The sequence below is a fragment of the Mytilus galloprovincialis genome, chromosome 5 (genome assembly GCF_965363235.1).
Source record: "Mytilus galloprovincialis chromosome 5, xbMytGall1.hap1.1, whole genome shotgun sequence".
Taxonomy (NCBI): Eukaryota; Metazoa; Mollusca; class Bivalvia; order Mytilida; family Mytilidae; genus Mytilus; species Mytilus galloprovincialis.
This window is the reverse complement of record NC_134842.1, coordinates 38,175,817-38,190,082: the sequence shown is the minus strand read 5'-3', so window position 1 is coordinate 38,190,082 and position 14,266 is coordinate 38,175,817. Positions and strand designations below refer to the sequence as shown.

The following is a 14,266-nucleotide window of genomic DNA, read 5'->3' as shown; positions in this document are numbered from 1 at the left end:
GTGTTGATCCGCTGGTTGGGAGATGCATCGATAGGAAAAATGAAAAAAAATGCTTACTGTGTCGACTAACCAGGGCTCGATAGATTTGAGTTCATATTATTTCCGCAGTGTGTGTTTGTTTTCTTTATTGATTTATGAGATTTTGTTTATCTTTTTTCCATAACCTGTTGAAATTTATATCAATAAATGAATTACTTTCATACGTTTAGGATTTACCGTACTTGATAAATGTTTATCATTATTTTCATATATATTGCAAACAAATTATATTGATTTGCTTTATTTTAACTCTTGACTGTGTAAACCTGGTCTTAGATACAAGAACAGTCAACTTATCTGTAATGTTGCCGATTGTGACATTTTAACTGAGTGTTGATTTGCATATCGAGTTATGCATGCTTAGTATAAGACACTCAGCACTCGATTATTAATGTGTTGTTGTGGTAGTTCATGCGATCGAGCGATACCCTCAATTTTGTGTTTGCTGCCATCATTTGACTTCTTAATCGATTGATCAGATTTAAACATTGTAAACTATTCATTGTTTCAATGTTTGCTTATAACCTCATTCATTAACTTATACCAAGAATTGTCACTTAAAAGGTTGAGTTGTGTACAGAAATTCCTTGGTTTTCACCGACTGACAGAAAAAAAGGCAGCAAAGTAGGGTGTCAGTTTGGCTGTTAGGAGTGTGGAAATATGCAGTCTAATACGGTCATAATATGGATGTTCAATTCATTACATAGCGAAACAAGAGACTCTCGAGAGCCTGAATCGCTGACCTGTTTTTCAGAGGAGAAAAACTAATTGTGTAAAATTGTCTTTAAAGGGCAATAACTCCTTAAGAGGTCAATTTACAATTTTGGTAAAATAAACTTTATTGTAGATTTGACTTTACTGAACATTATTGCTGTTTACAGTTAATACCTATCTATAATAATATTTAAGATGATAACAAAAAATACATTTCCTGAAAACTAACAATTTAGTGGCAGCAACACAACAATGGGTTGTTTGATTTGTCTGAAAATTATAGGGCTGATAGATCTTGACCTATTGAACAAATTTACTCCATGTCAGATTTGCTCTACAGGCTTTAGTTTTTGAGATATAAGCCAAAAAACTTCATTTGACCTCCATGTTTTATTTTTTGCATGGCAGCCATGTTTATCAATGGATCAAAATTTTGGATGCAACTTGTAAACTGGATACCCAAAGGAACAATAAGATAAAGTTTGAAGGTTTTTGGCCAAGTAGTTTCAGAGAAGAAGATTTTTAAAATAGTTTCCGACAGACGACGACGGACGACAACGGATGCCAACTGATGGCATAAGCTCACATGGGGCACTTCGGGCCACGGTTAGCTAAAATTGTTCAAATGATATCTGAACATTAAGAACAGCATTAATAGTAACAATTACCTGTATAACTAGTATTAGAACATGTTTTCTTCTGATCATAAAGACAAAACTTCTCTGACGGGTTTGAGGGTAGATACATGTAAACATCGAAAACAATTTTGTATCCCACTTTTTTTTAAGACTTGTGTCTTATCCCGTTTATGTATATAGCCACGCTACATATATACAATAAACCCTAATTTTGCAAGGGTAATAAAATAGTCCATATACATTTTGTGCTACATTTATTAAAATATAAACTATACGAGGTTATAAGATATTTGACATTTGAAAATTGAAATAATGTATAGCAAACAAATGCTTTGTAGTGATAGTTATGTGGTATCACGATATTTAAAAAAATACTAAAAACATCCACGCTGGAAAGATTTTGTACATATAAGTATATATACGTATAACTTGAAACAATTTGTTAGATACAACATATACTCATCTATCAAACATTATCAGGTTCTAAATAATAAAAAACAAGAGGCTGTCACAACGACAGCAAACCGGATTTATTAACATTTTTTTGTGTCCTGGCAATATCACAAGAACCTTTACTGATGATTGGTGAAAGTGAAAATCGTCAATATCAAATTTGACCTCCATTTTGTCATAAGTATCAACATATTAAAATTTGAACAGCTGAGATTGAATGGTTCATGAGTAAATGCAACAATGTGAATGGAAACACTATTTAACGATCTTTCAAGAACCATAACTCCTGAACGGTAAAAGTCAAAATCGTCATTATTGAACTTGACCTCTATTTTGTCATCAGTAACAACATATTAAAATTTGAAAAGCTTTGGTTGAATGGTTCATGAGAAAATGCACGGACACGACTGGAAAAACCATTTTTCAATCTTTCAAGAACCATAACTCCTGAACGGTAAAAGTCAAAATCGTCATTATTGAACTTGACCTCCATTTTGTCATCAGTAACAACATATTAAAATTTGGGAAGCTTTAGTAGAACAGTTCATGCGTAAATGCACGGACACGACTGGAAACGCCATTTTACGATCTTTCAAGAACCATAACTCCTGAACGGTAAAAGTCAAAATCGTCATTATTGTACTTAAACTCTATTTTGTCATAAGTAACAACATATTAAAATTTGAAAAGCTTTAGTTGAATGGTTCATGAGTTAATGCACGGATAACATTTGATTGCCGCCCGCCCGACCGACCACCCGACCGCCCGCCGTACATTCCCAAATCAATAACCGACATTTTTGTCACAAAAATCCGGTTAAAAATTACGATTTTAACTATTTAATATCATTATATATAATAATTTTTAAAATTTAAAAAGTGAAATAACAAGATTACCAAACTCAGAATGAAAAGTCTGCAATCAAAGGTTCAAACAGATCAACACTTGGATAACAATTGTCATATTCATGACTTGATACCATAACTATGCTGCTACAATTAATTTCATTTTCAATATTTTTAATATAATACATGCAGTTTGTCGATGAGATGTGTTATTACAATCTATTGTATATTTGACATTCCATTTATGGTTATTTTCCAAGTTGTGGAAGTATGAAATATTGATGCAGTGACGATATGTTAATTACTAAATAATAAAATAATAATGATGAATAATCTTCGTCAAACATGACATTTTCACTTCAATGTTGTGAAGTTATTGTTATCACCTTGACGCCAAATATATGTCTTTGTTGTGATTAATTCTGAATCATACATTATAAAACCCTAAAAACTTTCCTACATTAAAAACCACAATGGTCAAATCGATCAATAACCTCGTCTAACCTGCTTTAACACATAGTCTGTTAATTTCTCCATCAAAACACTAAACATAAGTATTTGTGTGTGTGTTGATGCCATTTTATATTTTGTTTAAATTAGGCTAAAAGAAATCGACATATTACGTGGTATCAAAATATATACGTTAACCATGTTAACGAAATCCACTAAATACACACAAAGTTTACACTCAAAAACGAAATAAAATCATAATTATCAATACATTACAAACTTTTTTGCTTGATATCACATACTTTATAAGACATAAGAAAATTTTGAAAACAATTGAACTAATAAAAAACATACGTAAATCACCACAACCCGTCAAACAAATCCAGGGACATACTATATATACATATAGGTTTATCAGTAATTAAATAATCTATACAACTTATGGTACAAATTGTGTTTTCTTTTCTTCCTTCTTTGTTATAATCTATCGAACAGCTTCGTATTCTACAGAAGAATTGCATAAACGATTATAATCTCATTACGTATTATTACTATTTTCATTATTGTTATTGATATTGTAACCATTAACATTGTATTCCATGAAAATATAACATGAATAAGTAGTTTTTTCCGAACGATTCTCTAAACCACAGTCTTTACAATACTTACAGCAACATTTACCTGTTTTGATGAAACGACTATTGTTCCCGAAGATGAAGTCCAAAACAATAAAGTTATAACGATACTTACCAAAGGGGAAATCATGGACAGTCAGAGTTTGTTTTAAAAAGGTTTTCATTTATTATTAAAAATTGTGACTTGGATTGAGAGCTGTCTCATTGGCACTCGTACCACATCTTCCTATATCTATTTATTTTATATTTATTCTTGGAATTCAACCAAAAATAAATAATATTTTTTTCCTTTACTTTGTATTTACTTTGTAAGGTTGAGTGTGAAAAATTTTCAACGGAATTTCATTAAGAGATCTTATATCTGTATTAAATGTGACCTAAACTGTGAAATTCAAGAAGAGTGTATAGTTATTGCTTACCTATTTGTTCACGGAAAAAAAACTAGTTCAGCGATGCATTTGGTGTTTTCACTATTAAGGATCAGAAAACGAAATTTGACAACGACAAATGCTATGTATCCGTTGACCTTGGTGATACAGATATTCCAAAATGGTCAACCAAATCAAAATGATTACCGTAAAACTTTTAAAAGAATGAATGTTTCTATACCAGTGAAACCTTTAAGGTAGTTGTGGGTTTAAATTTTCGCGCCGTCTGCGCATAAAGTTGCGCATTGATATCGTAAGTGATGTACATTGTCGTAATCTTCCATAACAGTAAAATATGATCATTTTAATAATCTGTTTTATTCAAATGCATTGAGAAAGAGTTGAATAACTTTTAAATGCAATTTTAAAACTGAATAAAATTTATTCTTACAATTGTCATTGTTGAAATAGTACTTCCGTTCTAAAAATAAATTTTTATATGAAGCATGTTTTTAACGAAGCCGAAGGAGAAGAATGAAAAGAGAATAACTCACATTTATCGAACACATGGACTGCTTTTCATGAATACTGTAATGCAGATCGAACTTATAGATAACGATCTTCATTTTGGTAGCTTATGAAGCAGTTTCACCCTTGTCTTACACTAGAAAAGGTCCGACAAACTGGCGAAAGATGATGTAAACAAATCATGAAAAGGGGGAAATTTAAACTGACAAGTAAGCACTAATGAATTGAAGATACAAGTTCAAAGAGCGATTCACGACCACTGAAAAATAACCTATAAGCGTAAATAAATTTCAAAACAATATCCGTGTCCCAACAACAAAACAATGATCCCCCCCCCCTTTTCAGGCTGAAAATTAATTATGAATGTAACTAAAGGCATAGCTCATGGTACTTTTATCATGTAATAGATTTGAAAATTTGTGGACCAGAGAAATATGTCATCTGCATAGGGTTCAGACTATTGAGGTTTCTGGGAGAAAAGGTCATGATAAAATTTCATGAAAGTAGGGGATTTATATAATTACATGTATATGCAAACAGAATTTTCTTGTTGTAAACCTGGAGTATTCGAATGTGAATGCAGTTTATTTTGCTAGGATTCCAGTTATAACATTTTTGGTTAAGCATGCAGACTTAAAATTTAGACATGTAAGAATAGAACAAAACCCATCTATATAAAAAAGATGTGGTATGATTGCCAATGAGACAACTTCAATGTATCCAAAAGAGACCAAAATGGCACAGACATAAACAGCTATAGGTCACTGTACGGCCTTAACAATGAGCAAAGCCCATACCGCATATATAGTCAGCAATGAAAGGCCCAGATATGACAATGTACATGATGTACAACAATTCAAACAAGAAAACAAACGGCCTTATTTGTTAAAAAAAAAAGAATGAAAAACGAATATGTTACACATAAACAAATGACAACCACTGAATTACAGGCTCCTGACTTGGGACAGACACATACATAAATAATGTGGTGGGGTTAAACAAGTTAGCGGGATCTAGACTGTATAAATTATTTTTAAATATGAACCATTTCACAAAACTACCTTTCTTACCGATGGTCTGGATTGAGGGTCCTTCATTTCATTCCTATCTAATTCTTTATACCATTTATCTCTATTTATTTTTTTTCCATTTTTCTGTACTTCTTATAATTTAACAACCCGTTTTTCTTCATTGTTACATGTATGTCTATTTTCTTTTATATTTACAAATGTATTGTGAACATTTCATGCATTATTCTCTATTCTTTAAATCTTTTCCTTACCCTCCTATAATATATTTGATCCTACAGAATCTTCATGAGAGAAAACAAAACTTTTACTACCTAAACAGGAAGAGCGGTCTTGTCATAAAATGATATTTTTCTAAAGGAGTAGGTTCAGTAGGACCCCTTTTTGGCCCCAAAATATAACAGTTTTACAAAATTGTTAAAATGTAAACTTTTAGCTATTTATTGGACAGTAGAATGCTACTGCTACATAAACATGGGCTGTTTTTGACAATACAATGCATATATATCCGGTACTAGCACCATTAAGTCATGCTAAATTACTGAAATCTTCACATTTCTAGCATTTTAGTTAAATTTTAGACGGTTTTCGTGTAAAACGAAAGTGGCCGCATTCGTGTTCATCCTTAATATTGAAATGTAAGTCGTATTTGATGATAATACATAACATATATAAAGGTTGAGGATGAACACGGTTGCGGCCACTTCCATTTTTTCCAAAAATCATCTGAAAAGTGACACTTTTCGGCATATTTGGTAGATTTGTCATATTTGAGCTTGAATCGGATCGTTTTTAATGATTAAATCAGTTAAAATATTTCCAAGAAACAAATTTATTCAAATAAAATAGACACTTAAGTGTTTAAAAAGTGGTCAAAATCTTTCGTCAGATGAACCTGAAATTTGAGGCCAAAATCGGTCCTTACCAGACCTACTCCTTTAAAAGCTTGTTAGGTCTCTACACAGTTATTTCGAAGTGCATTTCTTTAATATGTTTAAGACATTAAATGCAAACTTTTAAAAATTACACCTGCACTAAGTGGGTGTCATATTCTCTTGATGGCTTCAGACATTTTTAAACCTTTTTTAGCTGGTCCATTCATGACCAAAAGTTACAGTATAATTTCAACTCTTTAAATACTTCCTCTTTATTTAAAGGCATATTTTTTAAAGGTGTATGAAAACAAATTCAAGGTATGAAATCAAATTTATAAAAATGATTATATAATTGATTTTCATGTGGAACGCATTGTAATGTTCACACAAGATATAAAAAAGAAGATGTGGTATGATTGCCAATGAGACAACTATCCACAAAAGACCGAAATGACACAAACATTAACAACTTTAGGTCACAGAACGGCCTTCACCAATGAGCAAAGCCCATACCGCATAGTCAGCTATAAAAGGCCCCGGTAAGACAATGTAAAACAATTCAAACGAGAAAACTAAAGTCTTTATTTTGTAAATAAAGATAAAATCAAAGGATAATAAATTAACTATATTCCTATCTAATAGGATAGTAGGAACTAACTGATCTTAAACAACTTTGTGTGACCAGAGCTTACTAAATTAAAAGCCTACGGACCAAGTTTCATGGCAATTATAAGATATATGTTATAGACAAAATGTTTTTAAAGACTAATTTGATGTACATGTATCAGACATGTAGAATGTATAATAATTATTCAAAAGTTAAAATTATAAAAATGTATGAGTATGTGCCTTTTAGCACGTTTAGTAGGTTTTTGAATGAAAAAGGGGGAGGGCTTGTATAAAGAGGTGATATTTTCCTGCAATTTAAAACCTCGTGAATGTTTTTGTTGTATAAATAATCCCAGTGGCGGATCCAGAATTTTTCATAAGTGGGGGCTCACTGACTGCCTAAAAGGGGACCCGCTCAGGTCATGCTCCAGTGATTCCCTATATTATTAACCATATTTTTCCCAGGGCTGCCTCTGAATCCTCCGATATGTTTAAAATGTACTTTAAATAGAAAGGAAATTACAAATGGCATAGTATATTACATGTAATAATTTAATAGTACATTATGTATTAAAAAGTCTAAGGCCAAAAACACTTGAAATAATTCAGGGTCAATTTAGGCCCCTAACACATACATTGTATTTACATTTAAAAATGCATACTACAGCTGTAGTTATTAAAATTTTCTTTTTTGGGGGCTGATTTTTATTGCATGTCATTTTAGTCTCAAGAGGCATACATGTATATTTGAACCACTTACTTTTCTTTTCTATCCTACAGTAGAAAAGAAAAATAACATGTTAAATACAGCAGTTACAAAAAATATTGTAAAATGCGAATATACTGAAATCTTTAATTTTATGACAGACTTTATGTACATACAAATCTCATCACATTTTTCTTGCTCCATAAAGTTTGCAAGACAAGGGTCCTGACTATTCATACAACTCATTCTGCAAATTTATCTGTGATAATCTACTTTTCGCTAGATTAAGAGTTCAAAAATGATTAATACAAATTGATAAAACCCCTATGTTGTACCAATTTACACCACTGTCCCAGGTTAAGGGTAAGGGTTGTCACCTTCAAACATTTACCCCACAACATTATGTATGTGCCTGTCCCAAGTCATGAACCTGTAATTCAGATAGTGGTTGTCTTTTGTTGTGTCACATATTTTTGTTTTTTTCATCGTTTGTACATTAATATGCCTTCAGTTTTCTCATTTGAATTGTTTTTCATTAGTAATTGAAGGGCCTTTTACAGCTCACTATGCAATAACCGCTTTTGATCTGTAGCTGTTAACTTCTGTGTCTTTTGGTCTATTGCGGAGAGTTGCCTCATTAACAATCAATTATCATACCACATCTTCCTTTTATATTGAAACACAAATATTGACACATAAAAACCTTTCAGATAAAAAGTCAGAATGAGATTTATGGATAAAAACTTAGCAGACTGTCAGCTCACACTTTTCATATGTTGTCACAAATATGGTGTATTAAGCACAATAATAACCAGATGCTCCGCAGGACGCAGCTTTATACAACCACAGAGGTAAACCCCTCGTTGCACAATGAACAACTTCTGTCATTTATTTTGCTAAAAAAATGTCTTGGATGGCGGATGACCCGCAAATTTTATTTCAATTTAATAAAATAGAGACATCAAGCTTTACAGTATGAAAAAAATGAGCAACTTCTGTCATTTATTTTGCTCTTAAAATTCAATCAAAGATATTTTATGCCTGTTTTCCCTATATTCAGCCTATTTGCACTCATTTTCAGAGGTCCAAAAATCTCTTGGATGGCCGGTGACCCCCAAATTTTATTTCAATTTTATAAAAAAGAGACATCAAGCTTTACAGTATGAAAAAATAGGCAACTTCTGTCATTTATTTTGCTCTTAAAATTCAATCAAAGATATTTTATACCTGTTTTCCCTATATTAAGCCTATTTGCACTCATTTTCAGAGGTCAAAAAATCTCTTGGATGGCCGGTGACCCCCAAATTTTATTTCAATTTTATAAAATAGAGACATCAAGCTTTACAGTATGAAAAAATAGGCAACTTCTGTCATTTATTTTGCTCTTAAAATTCAATCAAAGATATTTTATGCCTGTTTTTCCTATATTTAGCCTATTTGCACTCATTTTCAGAGGTCAAAAAATCTCTTGGATGGCCGGTGACCCCCAAATTTTATTTCAATTTTATAAAATAGAGATATCAAGCTTTACAGTATGAAAAAAATGAGCAACTTCTGTCTTTTATTTTGCTCTAAAAATTCAATCAAAGATATTTTATGCCTGTTTTCCCTATATTTAGCCTATTTGCACTCATTTTCAGAGGTCAAAAAATCTCTTGGATGGCCGGTGACCCCCAAATTTTATTTCAATTTCATAAAATAGAGAAATCAAGCTTTACAGTATGAAAAAATAGGCAACTTCTGTCATTTATTTTGCTCTTAAAATTCAATCAAAGATATTTTATGCCTGTTTTTCCTATATTTAGCCTATTTGCACTCATTTTCAGAGGTCAAAAAATCTCTTGGATGGCCGGTGACCCCCAAATTTTATTTCAATTTTATAAAATAGAGATATCAAGCTTTACAGTATGAAAAAAATGAGCAACTTCTGTCTTTTATTTTGCTCTAAAAATTCAATCAAAGATATTTTATGCCTGTTTTCCCTATATTCAGCCTATTTGCACTCATTTTCAGAGGTCAAAAAATCTCTTGGATGGCCGGTGACCCCCAAATTTTATTTCAATTTCATAAAATAGAGACATCAAGCTTTACAGTATGAAAAAATAGGCAACTTCTGTCATTTATTTTGCTCTTAAAATTCACTTAAAGATATTTTATGCCTGTTTTCCCTATATTTAGCCTATTTGCACTCATTTTCAGAGGTCAAAAAATCTCTTGGATGGCCGGTGACCCCCAAATTTTATTTCAATTTTATAAAATAGAGACATCAAGCTTTACAGTATGAAAAAATAGGCAACTTTTGTCATTTATTTTGCTATTAAAATTCAATCAAAGATATTGTATGCCTGTTTTCCCTATGTTTAGCCTATTTGCACCCATTTTTATAGGTCAAAAAATCTCTTGGATGGCCGGTGACCCCCCAATTTTATTTCAATTTTATAAGATAGAGACATCTAGCTTTACTTTATGAAAAAATGAGCAACTTCTGTCATTTATTTTGCTTTGAAAATTCAATCAAATTGTATTTTTGTCCATTTTCCCTATATTTCCATATAACCTATATGCACTCATTTCCAGAGGTCAAAATATCTCTTAGATGGCCGGTGACCCCCAATTTTTTTTGCATTTTTTCATTTACAATACTTCAAAGTTAAATTTCACAAAGTATAAGAAAATTCTGTCATTTTTTTTCTATACCCCTGAACTACCTTAAGTAAACAGGTTCCTGTTTCTATCGACGTCTGTCTATTGTTGAAACTGTATGGTGTCCTATAGATGTATTTTAGTTATTTCTTTTTTAATTACGTTCACCTCACATTTCACATGGAATTATGAATGCCCTCATTAGTGGAAAGGTACAGTAGTTAATTTATCTATCGCTGATGCCAATTTTTACATAAAAAATATACTAGACAGACAATAGTATATCTGTGATAAACTGAACTTTTAATTAGATTAATAAGATGGACAAACCATATTCGTAACACAATTTTAAGTAATCAGTGAAAGGGAAATTATCTGTATATCGAAGGAAAAATGTAAAGAATTTTACTTTTTTTCCCCTCCATACAAAAAGATTTTTAAACGGTATTTTTTTAACATGTAGAACGGAAGTCACCTTTTCGAACAAGCCATATCGTTTTAATTATTTCGTTATGTAGTTGACAATTATTGAATATTACTCTCAAATTTGACAACACATTTTTCCATTTTACTAAATTTGTTCGTTTTTCTTGTCTCATTTTAAACATCATCAAATGAAAGTAATTGGAAGTCCTGCATTTTTCTCAATCATAAACATTACAATTAGTATGGCGTAGTTTAGTTACTGTCTATCCATATGCATTTTTTTAATTTATGTTTTATTTTTCCCTGTATCATTTGCTTTATTTTCACTCATTGTTTTATTGATGATATTTGTATTGCAAGTTACTGTTTTATGTATTATTGCTTTTTTATTTTAAACCGTTGATTTCTTTTTAATTTCTGTGCCATTCCGGTAAATATGATTGGATGTTTATATTTGCATATGAAACATTTGGACACGAAAAGGGATAGCAGAATTTGTTAAACACGTAATGATAATTTAATAGTAGAGTAAAATAGGATCAATCATTTTACCAAATATGCCGCAAACAAAATCGATGTAAAATTTATGCTGTGCATCAAACTTCATAAGACTCCGGGTTGTTTATTTAAATCACGTATTGTGTGATACAGGATATTGCAAGTAAACAGATGATTTTGTTTGTAAGTCTGTGATGTGTGTTTCTCCTTTTTCATAAACAGTTCTAAAACGTAAATCACAAAAACACTGAACTCGGAAGAAAATCAAAACGGAAAGTCCCTAATCAAATGATTAAACACACCAAACGAATGGACAGCAACTGTCATATTTCTGACATGGTACAGGTATTTTCAAATGTAGAAAATGATGGATTCTAAAAGAGAGTCGAAATCTACCAAAGGGAAATTCAAACGCACTAGTAAAGACCAATCGAAACAACATCTGATTCAAATATTAAAGATCACTTCAAGATATTTAGATGATATAATGCGTCATAAAAATATCGACTTCAGTATGTACACTAAAGAGATTTTTTTGTCTTATGTAGATGAAACGTGCGTCCGGCGTACTAAATTATAATCCTGGTACCTTTGATAACTAATTTCTAACCGAACTGACTTTAACTTATTCATAAAATCCCGCCGCATGTGTGCACCTGTCACAAGTCATGATCTTCTCGCCTTCGTTAGTCATGTATGTTTTTTTTTTTAGTTCATTTATAATGTTTTTAAGTTTAGTGTGACGTCACTTTGCAATGAACTAGTACACAATTTTATTAAGGGTGTAGCTGAGGACCACCTCTGGTTGCAGAAAAACCTCGCTGCGCTTAAGACTTATAGATGGCATTCGGCTATTGTCTGTTCTTTGGTAAGGTTGTTGTCACTTATATTTCCCATTTCCATTCTCAATTTTATCATAAGTCTCAAATCAACTGACGACGCGATGACAAAAAAACACGACAGACAAACATACATACATACATACATACAGACAGACAGACAGACAGCAGTATACAAAACACAACATAGAAAACTAAATACCGAGCAACACGAACACCAACATACTAAGGTTAACTTGTGTGCTCCGAAAGGGTAAACATACCCTGCTCTGCATTTGACACCCGTCCTGTTGTGCATGATAGTACACATCTGGTATTTAGCCTACTTTGGTTGTTCACATTTAAGGATTTTTGTTACGGCAATATCAAATCATTAGAACTCATGTAATATCATAACAAACTGACAGTCTAAATTGTCATGCTTATTCTATTTATATTTATGATAGCAATATCTTACTTTACAATTGCGTATATACAGGCTGTCTTTCTTTTTTCGTGTTGTGTCTGAACTGTGTCTTTATCTGTAGTAATAAATTGTTGAATATCATCTACTATGGATTCATTAATATTCGTTGGATACTGATTTTCGTGGATTTAGTATGTACAGGGGAACCACGAATTTAAATGTTCATTGAAATACATATTTCTAAAGGAATTTATGCAAACTTTGTCAAAACCACGATTTTATATATCAACGATTATGCAAGTTTTCCTCAATCCACGAAAATTGGTACCCACGAAAATAAATGAATCCATAGTAATTTTTTTCAAGAAACAAACATATTTGTAATTTGCTTATATTTGTAACATTATATAAACATGTTTGCTATTAGGTATTAACAAGCGTAAATCAACTAAGTATATCATATTTTGTTTGTAAATAAATCATTTAAAATATTCCTGGATGTATTAAATGCTTCAAAAATTACAATTTCATTTCTAAAGAAATTAAAACCATGCATTTCAAGTTCTTATTTGTGGTGACTAAAGTCACACAATCATGTTATTGTGTTACATTTGAAAACATTTATAACAGACCTACATATATTGTTCAGAACAGTGTATGTTTTTGTAGCAGTTAGTGGTATAACGCGTTTATAATTGCAAAGAAATGTTTATTTTTTCTATCAAAATGATTTATTTTGGATAACATATATTGTGATTTAGAACAGGAACGACAATGCTTATGACAGTTTGATATCAGAAAATGGTCGAGATGGAACGTACTTGACACATATAAATTAATAAAATGAAATATGAAAAACGAACATCTCACAAAACGATATATGCAAATCATCTCAATAGTAGTCATCATCATTTTCAAATGAAACTAAATGGCAAGTTAATTTGCTATTCTACAAGAAACTTTAAGGTTAAGTCCTGTAGAAAATAAATAAAGACGTTACTCATAGAATGTCTCATATAACTGTTTCACTTTACTTTTTACAAGAAGTGACTTTTGAAAAAATGTTTAGATGTATAAACTTAGCCTTCTCAAGTTAGATAGAGTTTATTGGCATTTTTTTTCTCTAACTTTTATATATTTGAGTCCTCCTGAGAAATGATTTTGACCGCTAGCTAACAAATGTATACTTGTAAACTTTCTAACTGTTTTCTCAAAAACAATAAAAGTATATCTAAAAAATTAAGTATTCTGTTTAATGCTGTATTTACCAATATTAAACTGAAAGTCTAATGCAACTGCTTTAAATATTATTTGGTTGATTGATAACATTTTGTTTAAAGGAATATTACATGTCATTGCAATGCTTCTCCTCTTCTTTTTTTTTTACAACAGTATGGATTTGATCTTTAATCAAACGACTTCTAATGGTTTCTAACGTTACGCTGATTTAAACATGAACTAGTTATAAAAAGTTCAGGTATGGTGGCCGTCAATTATATAAATATATAGTTCCACATAGTCTAAACTAATGCATAAAAAACATACCCATCTTAAATGGAAGTTTTA

At 31.2% G+C, this 14,266-nt stretch overlaps 1 protein-coding gene across 1 annotated transcript in view; it reads right to left on the bottom strand.

Moving 5' to 3' along the window:
• Positions 1 to 2,570: 2,570 nt before the first annotated feature.
• The window catches only part of LOC143075767 (transient receptor potential cation channel subfamily M member 7-like), a 51,809-nt gene continuing 40,113 nt past the window's right edge, over positions 2,571 to 14,266 (bottom strand). The window contains exons 20-21 of the mRNA XM_076251329.1: positions 12,752 to 12,815; positions 2,571 to 3,643 (exon numbers count right to left, since the gene is read on the bottom strand). Coding sequence (XP_076107444.1) covers positions 12,753 to 12,815 — 63 coding nt within the window. The 3' untranslated portion in view covers positions 2,571 to 3,643; position 12,752. The remainder of the gene's footprint in view (positions 3,644 to 12,751; positions 12,816 to 14,266) is intronic.